The sequence below is a fragment of the Mytilus californianus genome, unplaced genomic scaffold (genome assembly GCF_021869535.1).
Source record: "Mytilus californianus isolate M0D057914Y unplaced genomic scaffold, xbMytCali1.0.p SCAF_6, whole genome shotgun sequence".
NCBI classification, from domain to species: Eukaryota; Metazoa; Mollusca; class Bivalvia; order Mytilida; family Mytilidae; genus Mytilus; species Mytilus californianus.
The window spans coordinates 22,661,327-22,679,732 of record NW_026262712.1 but is presented as its reverse complement, the minus strand read 5'-3'; the positions used below and the strand labels follow the sequence as shown (position 1 = coordinate 22,679,732).

Here is an 18,406-nt window from a genome sequence, read left to right as displayed (position 1 = left end):
AAAAGATTTTGTAACCTTTAGAATGAGTGCGTATGTGTGTATATTATATACTGATGAATTTTTATTCTAAAGTACTTGGTACGTCAGTCAGATTTCATATCCACATAGATAACTAGTTTAAACGCCAAACATATTATTGTACGTAGACGTAATCGTGTAATGTTTGATAGATTGTAATCAAAAGCAGCATGGCCATTCATTAACACCTGAAACAATTCATCACAAACAACACAAATATCGGGTATCACTTTATGATAATAATAAAGACTCAGCACAAATAATCAATTGTAAAAAAACTGTATGAAAACATTTAAACCATCACCTTATTTAGTAAAACGTAGTAACCGTTTACGTCGATATTTGAATTCAAATCACAACATAGATATAAGAAGATGTGGTATGAGTGCCAATGAGACAACTCTCCATCCAAGTATAAATTTATAAAAGTAAACCATTATAGGTCAAGGTACGGCCTTCAACACGGAGCATTGGCTCACACCGAACAGCAAGCTATAAAGGGCCCCAAAAATTACTAGTGTAAAACCATTCAAACGGGAAAACCAACGGTCTAATCTATATAAAACGAGAAACGAGAAACAAGTATGAACTACATTAACAGACGATAATGCATGTTATGTTTTTACCGCATCTACTTATTATGTTGGTAGCAGTAGAATATATATATGTACATGTACGACTTGTTTTTACCAGAAATTCCTAAGGTTAAATCGTGTTTTCACTCGAGGCAATACTTACGTTAGATCTGAAGGATTTAAATAACTTTTTACATAAAATTAACAAATAATTAAATGAAGAGACATAGCAGAAGATCCACGATACATCCATATTCCCTGCAGAAAACCCTGGCCGTGTTAGGCGCAACTTTTTGGAAGTTTTGGTCCTCGTTGCTCTTCAGCTTTGTACTTGTTTTGGCTTTCAAAATTTTTTCATCTGAGCGTCACTGGTTGGTCTTGTGTGGACGAGACGCACGTCTGGCGTATTGAATTTTAAGCCTAGTACCTTTTGTTAGCTATTATTCGTGTGTTTCTTTGTCCTATATGTTTTCCCATTTATTTGTATTGTGGTCATGTCATGTGATGTTGTCTTTTTGGTGTTGTGTTTGACGTTGCCATAAAAGCGGGAGGTTTGGCAGGCCACAAAACCAGGTTCAACCCACCATTTTTTTCTTAAAATGTCCTGTTCCAAGTCAGGAAAATGGCCATTGTTATATTATAGTTCGTTTCTGTGTGTGTTTTACATTTTAATGTTGTGTTTTTGTTGTTTTGTTGTTCTCCTCTTATATTTGTTTTAGTTTGTAACCCGGATTTGTTTTTATCTCTATCGATTTATGAGTTTCGAACAGCGGTATACTACTGTTGCCTTTATTTAACTTAGGAACAATAATAACATTTGACAAAACAAATTAACTAATAAATACAAAAACATCAATCTCTCACAAATGGACCAAATACAAGAAATTTGATAAACTAACATAAATACTAGGAGTAAATTTCGACCCATACTAATCAATATGTGCTTCATTGCTGAACACTGAACAACTTCCAAATGTGTATGTTGCAAAGGGAAACTTCTATCTATAATATAATGAATTATCATCTAGAAATAATTATCATCGCAGTTGTTAAAGAACTTTAACTCCAGAATATTTACAAACAGGGAAAGACAACACTTAATTTTACAAATAAGTCTAGGATTCAATAGAAAAATAACCGAACAACTGGCTTTGTCTAAACATCCAAGAAAAATTTATAACTGAACTTAGGGTTTTTCCTGTTCTCTCTCACTATCGTACGTACATATTTCCAGAATATTCCTAGAACGCGTTGTGTCTGAACCTTTGGGCATAAAATGAATCAATAATTGGTCATTGATAAAAAAGCCAGATGAATCAATCAATCCTTCATGCTGAAAATGGAGGAAACCCTTCACAATTATTTCTTAAACAGCTGCTTTTATTATTATAAAATTAATTACTAAAAGTTTATCAACTGTTTTAATGGGGCTGAATCCTTTGTGGAACATGAAATATTATTATTGATTGCAAAAGGTATACAACATTAAAATGACTGTAAACCGCATGTTATTTTTTATCCACAGTTGGCACCTTTTTTTGTTGCATGAGTCGGTGCTTCATGTACTTTCAAACTAGATTTTGTCTACACGATAGCGTCCATCATGCACATTCCAAATTTAGATCATCATTCAAATCTATTTGATTTTGATTTTGTTTATCTATTTCACGTTTTCTGAGTTTTTACTTTTTATCAATAATCAAAAGTGAACTATCTCCCAATCAAGACATTACAAAACACAGTTGTGCTCTTAAATATGTTTCCTTAATACACATTTGTAGTAAATCTAGTAATACATAATTACATCCGTATTGTAACACCTGTGTTTGATTTAAATTTTGTGTCGTCTATTAAACTTACTGTCCACTTTTATGAACTGTATTTTAGTGTGAAAGAAACATTACCCATTTCAAAAGGAAAACAATAGTCGACTCTTAAATATCATATTGACCATGTTTTAAAAAAGTCAGACAACATACCGATATCATATTGAAAAAGGTCGAACGGTTAAAAATACTCAGACCCAGAATACCAATAGGAATTGTTTTAACCTAGTACCTTCTAATTTCTTTTTACATATTCTAATATTTCAACTTTTCAGTATCAAAGTTATTTGTCTTTATACTTGATCTATTCGATGTGTATCAAACTGAACATCTTTTTTTTTATTTAGTACGTATTGCTTTCTTCAAATATATCATTTAACTATACATTTGATTTTAGAATTATTAATTTTTTGTATCATACAAAGTCCTTGACATATTTCTATACAAATCTAACAAGTTTAAAGTCATTCAAACGTTTTTACCGAATTAGGATAGTCATACAATAATGCATTAAATACTTTAAATAATAAACGACCAATGGTTCTTTTGTTATTTCAAATACCTTCCGTATTTAAATTGCGTGTTGCATATAGTAGAACAGGTGGTGCTAACGTCAAGCAACAGGAATAGAAATACTTGGAAATTAATATGAGGGTGTGAATAAGGTTTACATATTAGAGAAAAGTGGGCGATAAAAAGAGCACAAATGAGCAAAAACAAGTATAAACAAACAACTAGCTTTGCCAAAAAAAATCATGAGGTGCTTGATTATGAAGAAAAGAGAGTAAGAGACAAACCATTTAAAAAAAAACTGGACTTACCAGTTTAAGAATACAAAAAATGCAGACACTTAAACCATTTTTTAAAATTTGAGAAGAACGTCTTTCCAAAATAAATTAAGTATGATACACACGAAGCAAATAAAAGAGTTACAGAAAGGTTGTTTATAAATCAAAGGTAAATCAGAGTGTTATTTAAAATTAAGTTTGTAGCTAGTTTTTAATCTGAGAAAATACCATGAAGTGTTCAATATTCATTTCTACGAAAGGCTTTGAGACGTGTATTTCTAAGAATTAAACACAGAGGAGTGACAAACAAAAGAAATACATTCAATGGATATATAAATATCGGTTGTGTAGGCAAATACTTCTATTGCATCGTCATTCTACAAAGGTGTCGTTACGAATATCTACATTACAATCCAAATTCTCTGATAGGAATAATCTGAGCGCATTATTAACTTGACAGGTAAGACTATTATAAAATAGTTTGAAAAATTTATTAATACTGTTCAAAGCAGGATCGAAGCGTCTTTTTGGTTTTATACTCATTATGAAAATTCCCAACATAAAAAAATTGAAAGTCAAACATGTTAAGAGTCCTTAACATATTGAATTTGAATTAGTTTTTTTGTATAAAAAATGAATATTACACTTTAGTCTGGGAAAACATAATTTATTTCTTAGTTGCAATTAACTTTGAACATGCTTTCAGTATTTGTGACTACTCTAAAATCGATAATGTGTGGTGTTTTTTTATTCTATGTGTTGTGTATTTCGTATCGACCTATTGAGTAAAGCCATTTGCAACAGCTGTTAAAAGTTATGTCTTGTCTTGTGCTGTTACATCACTTTGCTCATGTAAGGGGGCATTTAGCCCTCACAAACACACACTCCATTTTAGTTTTATTTTCGAAACTGACATGATATCATGAATATAATATAATATTGTTTTCCAGGTAACAAAAACCGTTCTGTCATAAAGCTATTATTGATTCTGTTGATCATATTGTCAGTGTTACAATGTCAGCACTAGAAGAGGGTCCCAGTGATACAATACATACAGATAATGAAATAGCGAATCATGAACCAGTCGATTGTTCCAAAACAATTGACTCGGTCAAAACTAGTTTGAAAGTAATTAAAGAAAACCAAAATAAAGGAACCAAAGATGGCTTTGTTACTAAGCAATTTCAGGATGCTGCTTTGTTGTTGAATGAATGTATATCCATTATCACTAAAACAGAATCTTCCAGTGAAAAGTCAAACATGCTGAGACAATTGATACAGCATTCAGAAGAGTATCAGACAGTTGAAATTTATTGTAAAATATGTGCTGACATATTGGAGACTGGAGAAGGTTTTGGGTATCCTAGAATTAACACAGAGTACATTAACCCATTGTTAACAATGTTCGAGTTTTTGGTTCATTGCTCAAGTGTTAGCGAAAAACTGAGTGGAGTTATATCTCGGGACAAAAGCTTTCTCATCAAAGCAACTAAAGAGTTAGAGGACTGGCAAGATTATCATCGTTGTGAGAATGACAGGAAGTTAATGGTAATAAACGCACAAATACGTATAATCAACTAAAATGATGAGATGCGACTTTTATAAAAGTGTGGGTCTTTTATCTCATCATTTGCTTTTTTCCAATTTTCAACAAATATAACAAGAGCTGTCCGTTAAATATTGACCATTAAAAAAGGGGCGAAAGATACCAGAGGGACATTTAAACTTATATAAAAATAAACTGACAACGCCATGTCTAAAAAGGTAAAGGCAAACAGACAAATAATAGTACACAAGACACAACATAGAAAACTAAACATGCTTCTATCCAGAATGCACAACAACGTATGCCAAAGTTATAAGAATGTACAATAAATGAGAAATTGACACAAAACGACTGAAAGAGTGATTAAATAAATAATGAAAGACTAACTTTTATTTTAACACATAAAATGACAAAAAACAGCTGAATGGAAATGTACATTATTAGATTCAGAGTAGTATATTGTTTGACTCAAATACGGACTCATTCCAACTCAGTTTTGTTATGAAAATCGTTTTGAAATAAAAGTTCAAAAAATGCTTCTGCTGTCGATTGTTATGGAAAAAAAACATATGTATTCTGGAATTCAAAAAGATAAATAAGTAAGTAGGACATCCTTATATCATATTTATCCGAATCACAACAATTTTTCTTTTAACATTCTTTCTGTGTTTCTTATTCAAGAAGCCTATCTATAGATCTTACACCATAAGAAAATTGTTTTATCATATTTATATTTCAATCTTTTAAGGAAGAGGGAGAAAATATTGTTGAAATGCTCTGTCGTTTATTGCATAACATATCCATGTTTGAGGGTAATGTTCCAAACATTCGAGGTGCAAACTGTATTGGAGCAATGAAACCATATTTGGAATCAGAAAACAACATAATGCGACTTCTATGCTTAGCAACACTTGCTGATTTGGTTGAAGAATCTGAAAGTGGAACTTTAGAAAGCAAGTCAGATAGCATTAAGGATTTAATGTCAATAATTTCAAATGTTATAGAAGGTGGAAGTTATGGCGACTGTTCTCTTAAGGAAATAGCTAGAAGTAAGTACAAGTACGTCTGTAATGAGAAAATAATTTATTATTCTAATATTAATCCTTTCACAAGAACCAATTTGTATGGAAGTTTGTTTCTTTATATTTATAATTCATTTATCAAACTCTGACAGATGTTTGAGCATACGGAATATGCAAATCCTTTATTTTCATGTTTTACCTTGATTTTTTTTTTCGATCTATTTATGACATTTTGACCTCGATAAACTACTGTTGCCTTTTATTCAATAATATCAGAAAAATTGCTCACTGATATCAATCATGTATTGTGTTGTTTATAAAACAGAAATTAGAATGTTAAATGTTTTAGAAATTTCAACACCAAAGGACATCGAAAACAAAAATTGAAGAAAAAGGAGAATATATAGTTTTTTGTTAAATAGGTCATGACTCAAAAATCCTCAAACGTATCTTTTTGGGATTTACAGTTTGGTCATATGCTGAGAAATAGGCTATTTTAATCATAAGCAAGAAGATGAGAAAATTGTTTCTAACGATTGATGGAACTGTATTTAATGGTCTTTGGTTGCTTTGAATTCATCGAATTGATCCGACCATTTTTTTCCAGAATTATATGAACAATGATGAATCTGGTATTCTGTTGAATAATTTTTTCTTAGGTACACATTTCCGTGGATTGAGGTAAAACTCTTTTTTCGTGGATATTATCAATTTCATGGTTCTACACACAGGCCTATATATAAATACCACTTCGTTGAAAAATCTAAGTTCATGGTTGACCTTTACTTTCGAAATCAACGAAAAATGTTAACACAATAAATATCAAATAATCCTCGCTACGTAAATAAGACACCGCCCTAATTGCACAAAAACACAGAAACTATATAGATGTTTTACTTGGCCCACCACATCAGACTTATGATAATATAATGAGTCTAAATCGTTTCGTGTCTTTTTGATTTCAATGTTAGCCTCCCAGTGTAGTGTATTGACGCACGTGTATTACTGTCGTTAACACCGGTGAAACAAAATATTTCTAAACAAAAAGCGTTAATAGTCACGGTTTATACAATATTCTTATGTACTAGTATAACATGCATTTAATGCTTCCGTGATAAACCGAATGATAATTATGGAACCAACATTTGTTTTTGCTTTATCGATTTATGACTATTGAACAGTGGTACATTTCTGTCGCTCTTATTTTTCAACTATATTTAAATGTTTGTGTTTTATAAAATTGATACATTTTCTCTATGTTATCGTTTTAAATACAAAATCATTCAATTAGATATTTGTATCAAAGTGTGTGAATACGTTGTACAGTTTCGTAGTACTACTATAAGATTTTCCGTATAATTGAGAACCACGAAATCCGCCTCAATATCATAATGGGTAAAGTACAAGATATCATAATGATTTTTATATGTTACAGTTATTCAACAAGTGGGGAGAAATGACAGCAATAAACGATTTGTCGTACAGCATGGTGCTATTCCTCTCTTAGTGAAAATTACTGAAGATGGGAACATCGAGGAACAACGTGGTAATGTATATAATAATAAACTAACTACAGAATAAGCCATATCATAAGTTTACAACGAAAGCAACTTAGATTTTAAAACAACAATTGATGCAATAATATCATATTGAATAGCATGTTTAATTAGTACAATTAATGTTTATATTTCCTTGTTAGAAGGAACATATACATGTAGTTGAGATTTAAAATGTTATACATTAATCTTGAATTATGTTTTGTTTTCTGTTTTTTTAAAAGAGGCCGTTTATGCTATATGGGGGTTATCGTTTGAGAACAAAACAGAGATGATCAACAATAAAGAATGGAAGGTGATATCAACATTGGAAATATTGTCTAATTCATCAGATAAAAAAGTTAAACTGCTTAGCATGAAAGCTTTATGGACGATCAGTGACTATCAAAACCGCGGTAAATATTTAAAAATATTGTTAATACATTCTACAATCCTAGTAATATCATCGTGTGACATATTTTCTACTAGAAAATTTAAAGTATCTTTACGATATAATCGTAGAAGGCTTTCAACATCTTTCCTTAAATTGTTTGATTGAAACTGCGGGCTTTAATAACCTTTTATTTCTATTCTGAAGTAATGCAAGTACGGAATTTATTTATGTTCTCATTGTTCGATATTGTAATCAATAAACTAATTACTTTTTCTATCTTCCAATTATAGGTATTAAGCAAAAAGACAAAGAAACAGGAAGTGTCAATAGACACATTTTAATCAGTCACAATTGGGGGAACCAACCAGTGGTAAAACAGATATATGATGGTCTAAAAAAGAATTGTATTAACGTATGGATGCATGTCCATAATATCCAGGGTGCCACAGTCGAGGCCATGTCTGATGCTGTTGATCAGGCAGATATTGTACTTGTCTGTCATTCATATAAATACAAGAACAGTTATAACTGTAGAGCGGGTACGTATTTGTTTATACGTATTTGTAGATATAGAAAGTAAAACAGATATCAATCATTATAAAAATTAAAGTCATTTCCTCATATAATTTAGAAATATAATTCATTGAATAATGACGATCATTTCTTCAAACAATCAGAATATTCAAAATCTTATTTACTTGAAAAAACAGTTGATAATATGTTTTCAAGTAAATAAGAGCTAAACACTGTATTGTATTTGAAGCTTTGCAGACATCAATCAAGTGTTTAACTGTCGCAAATTGAGTTTACCTGGCAACGCTTAGCTTTGGAATTTAAAACTACCGATGAAAAGAAATAAATTATAATTATTCAATTTTAGTCATTATTTCTATATAAAATCTTCATTAAAATGTGATTTTTTTGCCTGTTACAATGTATATAAGAAATTACATTTCAATACATTCCGGATTTTAAAATGTCAGCTTCCCTTAGTTACAGACAGGGAGAAAGAGATTCTTATTTTGCTTGTCATCCAATCAGAACCATTGATACAAAACAATTGCATTAGCATTTCATTGAAAAATATAACTCACATTTTGCACCTAAAAGTCTAATTTTGAACAAATTTCATTACATTCTAAAGCGGACAAAAAGCCAAAAAAAAAAAGCCGCTGTTTACGTTTGACATCGAAAGCATACCTATGAGTTTAGGAGCCAAAGAAGATAACATCATTTTTGGAACTTTTGTTTTATGAAAATTTTAGAAGAAATAATGACTAAATTTAAATCATTTTTTTTTATTTTTCATTAAAATCGAGGTAACTGTATTGTATTTGAAGCTTTGTGGACGTCCACCAGTAGTTTAATGATGCAACATACAGGTATACAGGTAGCACTTGTGAGAAAAAATATACAGATAGAACGAATATCTTATTCAAATGATTAAATATGGTGTGATGTATAAATATATGGATAGATGATAATTATCAAGATAGATATTAATAATTATTTTCAATGTTAGTTTAAAACAAAATTTTGTTGTAACGCTTCGCATCGCCAGCTCAATTTTCGACAATAAAACTACCGATTGACGTCCACAAAGCTTCAAGTAGAATACAGTATGACTTAATTTGTCCTAGAGTTGAAGAATCATCCCTAAAGGTGCTATCGTTTCTTTTGAGTTGGTTAGTATTCAATACTGTGTATAATTAGATTTAAAATATTTGAAGCACGACTCATTGATTCCTTGTGTCAACAAATATTGCATAGATTTTAAATTAGGTAATTTCCAAAACATGCAATATATTTAGACTAGTTTGCTAAACAGTAATATCAAATAATTTCAAATATCATAGAATTTGAGATATCAACATCATATCTAGTTTTGAATGTAACATTGATTCAAATATTGTCAATGTTGAATACAAAGAATGACGTATATAGGAAGCTTTTTTTCAGCCCTTTAATTTGCAAAATTAGTATCATTATTCAAGCCTTTAAAAACTATTTTAAAAAGTATTGTAAAAAGTATTTTAGCTATTTGATTATGAACAAGTAAATATAATAAACACTTTAAAGAAAAAAGGTCACTTGTAATGTCACTGTTCTCAAGAAATGGCTATGGAATAGAAATTATGTCGCTGTAGTCTTTTGTACGACCGGCAGTAAATCCTTAATCAAAGTGGTACTTCCGATTGGTTCTGTGGGACAAGCAAGCAGCAATGACATCAGAATGGTGAAGTTAAGTTCAATATAGAGATGGTATGCAACACTATTTGTATGTTAACAACACTTGCAGCATGTTTGGGGTGTAAGTAGGTTGCCTGTTGCAAAGCAAACTTTGTGTCCATAACCGATATGTTCACATTTTCCAGTAGTGATTCCAGTACATGCAGTATAGACCTTCATCCCGAACGGCCTCTGTAACAGACCATCATATTGTAAATATTGTTAATGTGTTCTGATATTGAACATTCATGAGATGTTTGCTACTGAACTTTAGGCAAAAAACAATAAATCAATCATTTAATGTCATAGTGATGTCACAAACATGTTTAGATCGTTGGAAGTACTTGATAAATTGCATGCATATATTGATGATTTTGAATCTGTTCAAAGTTTTGATTTTTCTACCCTATATACCACTTTGCCTCATATTCGTATTTAGAAAAAATTCACACACCTAATTAAATGGGCATTTAAATAGCCGGAATGCGAATTCATATGTTCAAACTCTTTTAGGTCATTTTTTAGTAGCAACAAACAAAAGAACTATGTCAATTGGACATGCTTTGATACTATATCTGCCATTGAATTTTTACTTGATAACATTTTTGTTCGCTTTGGAGATTCCGTATATCGTCAAGTTATCGGAATTCCAATGGGGACTAACTGTGCACCACTTATTGCGGACCTATTTTTGTATTGTTATGAGTTACAATTTATGACTAAAATCAGCAAAGACCCATCGAAACAACATCTGATACACAAAATTAACAATACTTTTAGATATTTGGATGATATATTGGCTCTCAAAAATGACGACTTCAGTATGTATACTAAAGAAATTTATCCTGTTGAACTTACTTTAAATAAAGCTAATACTAACAATGACCACTGTCCTTTCCTCGATCTTGATAGTTATATCATTAACGGGAAGCTTATTACAAAAATTTATGATGAAAGAGATGATTTTTCATTTCCTATCGTTAACTATCCATTTTTAGATGGCGACGTTCCCTTGTCACCATCTTATGGTGTTTATATATCTCAACTTGTACGATTCGCTCGTGTATGTAACAACGTATTAGAGTTTAGCGAGAGAAATTTATGTATTACTGAAAAATTATTACACCAGCGTTTTCGATATCAAAAACTAGTCAAAACATTTACTAAATTTTATCATCGGTATACGGACATCATTCGTAAATATAACTCAACATGCAGACATCTTATACGTTCGGGTATTACACATCCAATCTTTTATGGTACTATTCTTTACAAAGCACAAAAATGTCAGTATTCACCTCAGAAGCTAACAAAACCTTTAAACAGACTTATTAAGAAGGGATATAGTTACGATACTGTTGTCAGGTCATTAAAGATTGCATATTTTGGCTTTAATATTGATTCACTTATAGGGTCTTTGCATCGGAATTAAAACACTTTTGTTCTAAAACCAGTTGTTGGCATGACACGGGTTATGTTCTTCTCATATATTTTATGATGGTACTAAACCCCTAACAGGAGGGATTGTGCCTGATATTCATATGATGAAGACATAATCTTTCAATCAGTTTAATTGAGGTCTGAAGCTGGCATGTCAGTAACTGCTAGTAGTCTGTTGTTATTTATGTATTATTGTCATTTTGTTTATTTTCTTTTGTTTCCTATTCTGACATCGGACTCGGACTTCTCTTATACTGAGTTTTACTGTGCTTACTGTTGTGCGTTTGTTTTTTCTACATTGGCTAGAGGTATAGGGGGAGGGTTGAGATCACAAAAACATGTTTAACCCCGCTGCATTTTTGCGCCTGTCCCAAGTCAGGAGCCTCTGGCCTTTGTTAGTCTTGTACAATTTGGAGTTTAGTATGACGTCCGTTATCACTGAACTTTATACATATTTGTTTAGGGGCCAGCTGAAGGACGCATCCGGGTGCGGGAGTTTCTAGCTGCATTGAAGACCCATTGGTGGCCTTCGGCTGTTGTCTACTCTATGGTCGGGTTGTTGTCTCTTTGACACATTCTCAATTTCCATTCTCAATTTTATTAGATAAATATGTTAGTGCTCAAATATGTACATGTACACATAGATTTCGGACAAGTAGATATCAGCAAAAGACTTAAATACAAATATTATACATCTGTGTACATTACATAATATATCGTATTGGCTAAAGCAGTTATATCATCAATATCAATGTTTTGTTCTTCCTTTGTTTTACTAATATTTGTGTGTAACTATAACAGAGACAGAACATGCACATCAAACTGGGAAAAAGATAATAATATTGAAAATGGAAAGTGGATACGAGGCTGATGGTTGGTTAGAACCTATAATCGGTAACAATCTTCAATTTGACTTCAGTGGAAAAGATCCACTGGAGAAAACAGTCAACGAAGTAATCGGAGCCATACAACAGGAATTGAACAGAAAGAATGGAGTAGTAGTAGATGTGTCAAAACCGATTATTCAATCCGACCATGAGGTAAATATTTGGCAGATAACACTACACTTGGAAAATTTTCTTTTTACTTATCGGTTGTTTTGAACTGAGCGTTTCAAGTAAAATATTTAACACATATTCAAGGGTAGAACACGCACACTTCATATCATATGGTACATCGATAATACGGCAGGTTTAGAGAAGGAAAAAGAATTTAGATTGTCACTGGCAAACAGGGTGTATTGAGTATTTAGATAAATCTTGTAATCAAAAAGAGTTGTTGTCTTTCATCAGTTCATGATCACCAATATGACATCTTACTTGCCTGTATCTGTATAGAAAATGGATACTCTTTATTAGTTGTAATAACAATTTATTAGAAGCGATAATGATTATAACTATATAGTGTTACTGTGTATCTTTAAAAAAGATAACATCATTTTATGTGAGTTGAAGCTAAATCGTTCACTATTCTCTCCTACTTCCATATTGAATAAGTTGTTATTTTTCTATATTCTATACTTATATGCAAAGCAGTCAGCTCAGGTCATTTAACAAAATTACTGAATGTTTATTATCTTTATCACAACATGAATATAGTCGCCCTGAATGTTTAGCATATGGACTGTCATTTCAAAAATTGTCATAAATTGCAATAAAATGACATAATATCTGATAACTGAGTTTAAACGTCGTTATAATATGTTTACTACGAGTTTTTATGTAATTTACAGGTTATGATAGCACAACAACCCACTCGTCAAAACAGTGGTAAAACCAAAGAGATACCAGTTCTGCCGATATGTCTATCTCTATTTTTCATATTGTTCCTTTTACTGTGTCTGTTGATAAACCTTGCTTGCTTTAATTCTTCAAATACAGTATGTCCCTACAAAGAATGTGAAGTAAGTTTTATAACGTTCTCTTAAAATTTTTTTTTAACTATATTGTGAAGTTTATTTTGCTGAGAAAGTGAAAACGTAACCTATGGTCAAGCAATATAGAAAAATTATTTATTGTCTAAAAATATAAAATTCATTTGCTTGAATCTTTAAAAGAAGTAGAACGCGAGGCTATGGAAATCATTTCTACATTTTTAAGCCGAGTAGATGATAAGAGACATTAAATGTTTGTTGTATGTTTTTCATCCAATTCTTTCATTTGATCAAACAAAAACTTATGCGTGAAAATAAACACAGTTCAGAATTTAAGTGGATGAATTAAATATTCCACAAACCAGATGTCTTACACTATGTTTTCTCTTAAATTCGACAAAAACACACCATCAACATCAAAAACGTAGCTTTATTTGGTCAGTGCAAACCACATAAAATGATTTAAAAAAAGAAAATATTTTGATTTTATTGTGATGATTGATTTCTGAATGTAATAACTGTGTAGGACACTTATATAATGTAAAGAGAAGAGAAAACAATAACTGATGTTACGTTCTACTGTCGTTGTATTACTATTCCCAATGTTCATTTGAAAGATCGACTTGGTTGTCTTATAAAAAAGGGCTGTTTTAGTTCATGAAATATCTTACTTTGTTTAAAAAAAAACCCACAGATTCCTACAATAAGTACATCCAAGATGATACTATCAATATGCTGGACTTTTTGACCGACAACATATGTGCTGAGTTTGGTGGATTGATATTTCAGCAGCCTTTCCAAAGGGTATTAATTCAATTGTGCTCATAAACAGAAAATTTCTTATCGACGTTCGAATAAGATTCGTAATTCACAAGCAGAAACTCAAAATTGGCCACTCAGAAAAATATTGCCCCTACTAAGCATATCATTCGTGTATACCTTAGCTGATTAATTTCAGGTAAGTGGATTAAAGAACTTCACAGAAACTACTACATTTAACTTTACGGGTGTTGAATGTGGACTAGGATTTGCTTACCCTTCCGCCGCACGGGAGACCATCCTCGGTTTTTGATGGGTTTCATGTTGCTCAGTCTTTCGTATTTCATGGTGTGTTTTGCGTAATATTGTTTGTCTTTTGATCGTTTTTTTTGTCCTAGCATTGTCAGTTTGCTTTTATTGAATATCCCTACTGGTATCTGTCGCATTTCTTTTACCATGCGCAATAGGTACGTACAAACACATTCTTTTTATTGTTACAGCCAGCTTTGCCTGGGATGGCAGATGAAAATGCAAACCGGACTAATGGAATTGACAGTGCGATGAATTGGACAATTTCTCAAGTAGAAAAATGGCTTAACGATAAGATTCTTCGGAAAGATATGTTTTTATCTACCCAGTACGTATTCTGTTTATTTTTTAAGTCTCATTTCGTAACTGAATCTGATCCTGGGGATTCTTAGAAGCAAGACACTTTAACAAAATTGGGAAACAACTTTTTGGATTTTTTGTGCTTGCGTATGTCTTGTTTTGAATTTGGCGGATGGTAATATTTGCTGGCTCTATACAAATCTATAAGTATTTTACAAAGATAAGACTTTGCCATTGTTGTTTAACATCTGTTTCATAAAGAAGTGTAGTTTTGTGAGGAATTTGTAGAAAATAAAGAGTAGTTGTTATCTTTTAGATACTACAGATACGTGAATATAAACCCTGTATTGTATATTTTTAACGTGCAATTCTAATTGCAATGGCCCTCTAGAAGACACATTATTCTAACTCTATATTGGACAGTTCCTACATGTACTCTTATTGATAAATCATTTCAGCGTAATATTGGATCTTATGATTTAAACGTCTTTTTTTTATTCTAACGGTATGGAAAAAACGACGTCCTCTACTTAAGGTTGGAATTTTACCAAGAGCTGTGTCTTAGTGGCATAATCATAGGCCGTACATGACGTACATTTAAATGCTTGAACACTTTTATTTTAGAAGGCAGCTTAAGACTTTGAGAGGAAAGGACATTGCATTTCTCAAGCTCCTTGTCCACGAGGTTAGTTCATATTAATCATCGAAATAAACAATACCAAACATCAGCCAAATAGCATGAATAGTTTGAACCGAAATTAATTAAAAAAAACATTGATTAAGTGATTGATTGTTCGTGTTTGGACAAATACGTTATTGCACGTTCGAATGCTGTTTGATGAAACTGAGCTTTTGTCTTCACTTAAGACTTCATGGTGTAAAATTAGGGTAGAGTTTACGTTACAAATCTTTAGACATGAACTGCAAGCATTATTGTTTTTTTCCGAAATCGAGCAAGAATTTGTTTTTAATGAAACAGTAAAAACTACAAATGAATAAATGGCAAATACTCCATTTTCATTGATAAGCAATGGTTTCAAAACATATAAGGAGACATTTGGTTATCTGTTTTCTGTGTGGAAAGAATTGCTTTAAAAGAATAGTAAAGAAACGAATTTCACAGCATTTCATATTTATTGAGCAAACGGGTACCGTATATTAATGCCATGTATTATAGGCTTTTGTTCTTTATTTTGATGAGATTATAGAAATAGGAAGATTAGGTATGATTGCCAATGAGACAACTCTCCACCACGAACCAAATTACACAGACATTAGCAACTATAAGTCATTGTACGGCCTTTAATAATCAGCAACGCCCAATCCGCAAAGTCAGCTATAAAAGGCCTCAAAATGACAAATGTAAAACACTTCAAACGAGAAAACTAACGACCTAATTTTGTACAAAATAATGAAAGAAAAATCTGGGACAGTGGTGCAACAGTGCAACAGTACAGCAGTACAACATTAGAACAATCTACAGTTGAAAAAGGCATAACGCATCAGATGGATGCAAATAGAAATACATCTCACAAAAACACAGAGTGGTCGTGGACGAGTATTGCCATTAAGATACAATGATATGGACAAATTTAACTCCATGTCAGCTAGGACATAGTGTACTGTTTGTATACGAGTCCTGGATGTCAATTTTGTTATATCTTATGTGTCTTTATACTCATATTGAACACTTTATTTCAGCATTTTTCATTTTAAATATATGAGGTGTATATTTTAAAAAAACAGAATATTTGTCACCACATAGTCGTGCATGTTCACTGTTCAATATCTTTTCAAAACACATGTACCAGTGTTAATTCTGATGATAGGAAAAACAGTAAGAATTGTAGAAAATCATAGTTTTTTTGTATTTTGCTTTGCAGTGTCCGACTTCTTTCTACCAAACAATCAGAGAACAGTTGGGGATGAAAGATATTCAATCAATGTCCGATTTCCGATTCGCTTTCGAAAACATTGATACCACTGTGATTTATACTGATTTGCATTCATCTTCAAAACAGTTTACAAGTACCAGTACGAGAACAGTTGAAACAACTAAAGTTCGTTTAACTGTATAGATCCATAGTGTGTATACTTCATTAGTAATTAATTCCACGTGTGCCATCATTGATTAACTCTGCTATACTTGGGCTTTTCTTTTATAAAACAAAAAAATTGAAAAAAGAAATTATTCTTTTTGTGAAAACTGTTCCAAATTAGTCATTGTTGGTAAAGGAAGATATGTAACATAATTGTTAAATTTTGATAGAAAAAAACATGGGATAAAGAGTGGGTACAAATGACTTGTTATTTAAGAAATCTATCTCTCTACAGTTTAAAACAATATAACACTCGTTTATTTTGTCAATTTATAGTGAATCAAATTATATTTGTATTATCAGAACACCGGGAATATTTTTTAAAAGAATTTTCATTTCATCTTTTACAGTCCAAAAATTAAAAAAAATCTACTTATATTTTTCTTGTCATCTTTTTTATTATTCAACTAATGTGAACATTTTCCTTCAAATTTTTATGAAGAATATCTAATGGCATTTATTAAATTCAGATAGGTTTTTCTGTGCATTTTCAGGAAATACCAAAACCCGATATGTATATTTATTTCAATTACAAAGTATGTCAAACCAAACTTTTTATGTTGCTAATATTGGGAACGTCCACATATACGTATACAATGTATACAAAAGTATTAAAGATATACATGTATGTATGAATAAATATGCTGCAATGATATAGTACAAAGGAAATAACTACTGTTTACATTTATGTTATTACACAACGCGATTTTAAAATGTGAATCTTTAACAATTATATTTCAACATTCAAAGTTTCAATTCAAATAATTTTAAGGGCTTTGTGTTTCACAAAGGGGTATTTTTGAAACCCTCATAAAAGCTTATACAAGAAAAATTACCTTTCTTTTTGGTGATCACGTATTGGTTGCTGCATGTATTTTTGTTTTTTTCTTTGACTTTTGATGGTGTCTTTGTTACGTCATGCCACCTTTTATAATATAATTGTTTATATACATTTACTATATACATTTAATTATATACATTTATTATATACATTTAATTATATACATTTATTATAACAAGTGCACATAAATTACATTTACTTGACCGTGCTTGTTTTTGTGTATAATTTTCATTTATCACGTGCTTTAACTTAATAAATTATATTTTATATTCATGAGAGTTGCGTGTTAACCATTCTTGTCATATTATTTTGGATATTCATCATTTCCATTAAACACATTTACATGTTAAAGTTATCATAACAAAATTACCGAACTCCAAGAAAAAATCAAAACGGAAAGTGCCTTATCAAATGGCAAAATCAAAGGCTCAAACACAACAAACGAAAGGAAAACAACTGTCATTTTCCTGACTTGGTACATGCATTTCTGTTTGTAAAAAATGATGGATTAAACTTGAATTTATAGCTAGCTGAACCTCACACTTGTATCACAGGTATATACATGCATACAATCATAACACTGAATGAGCAAAACAAACAGACATAATAGGTGAAAATGTAAAAATTGTGGGACAGCAATCAGTTTTGTGTTATAATCTTAATCACTATAAAAACCAACAACTATTTCAACAAACAAAAACACAATGTCATAAAGACACTCTATAGACACAGTACATAAGCAAAAATAAAAGACAAGATTACAAAAATTACCATAGCACAATAACACAATAGCGGGATGTACGTGCATAAATAACTAGCTACGCCAAAAGTATAAACCAAAAAAAGAGAGAC

The 18,406-nt window shown here is 31.2% G+C and overlaps 1 protein-coding gene across 2 annotated transcripts; it reads left to right on the top strand.

Annotated features, from left to right (window-relative positions):
• Nucleotides 1-3,004: 3,004 nt before the first annotated feature.
• LOC127704336 (uncharacterized) lies at nucleotides 3,005-17,832 on the top strand. Of its 2 annotated transcripts, none has more exons than XM_052208354.1 (11): nucleotides 3,005-3,376; nucleotides 4,158-4,755; nucleotides 5,502-5,802; nucleotides 7,211-7,321; nucleotides 7,556-7,726; nucleotides 7,995-8,243; nucleotides 12,175-12,413; nucleotides 13,106-13,276; nucleotides 14,506-14,642; nucleotides 15,239-15,299; nucleotides 16,498-17,832. In XM_052208354.1, exons 2-11 carry the CDS (start codon nucleotides 4,222-4,224, stop codon nucleotides 16,690-16,692), a joined length of 2,169 nt encoding a protein of 722 aa, XP_052064314.1. In that variant the 5' UTR covers nucleotides 3,005-3,376; nucleotides 4,158-4,221; the 3' UTR covers nucleotides 16,693-17,832. The 2 variants fall into 2 exon arrangements, with proteins under 2 accessions (XP_052064314.1, XP_052064312.1); XM_052208352.1 differs by lacking the exon at nucleotides 3,005-3,376 and adding an exon at nucleotides 3,385-3,667.
• Nucleotides 17,833-18,406: the final 574 nt, after the last annotated feature.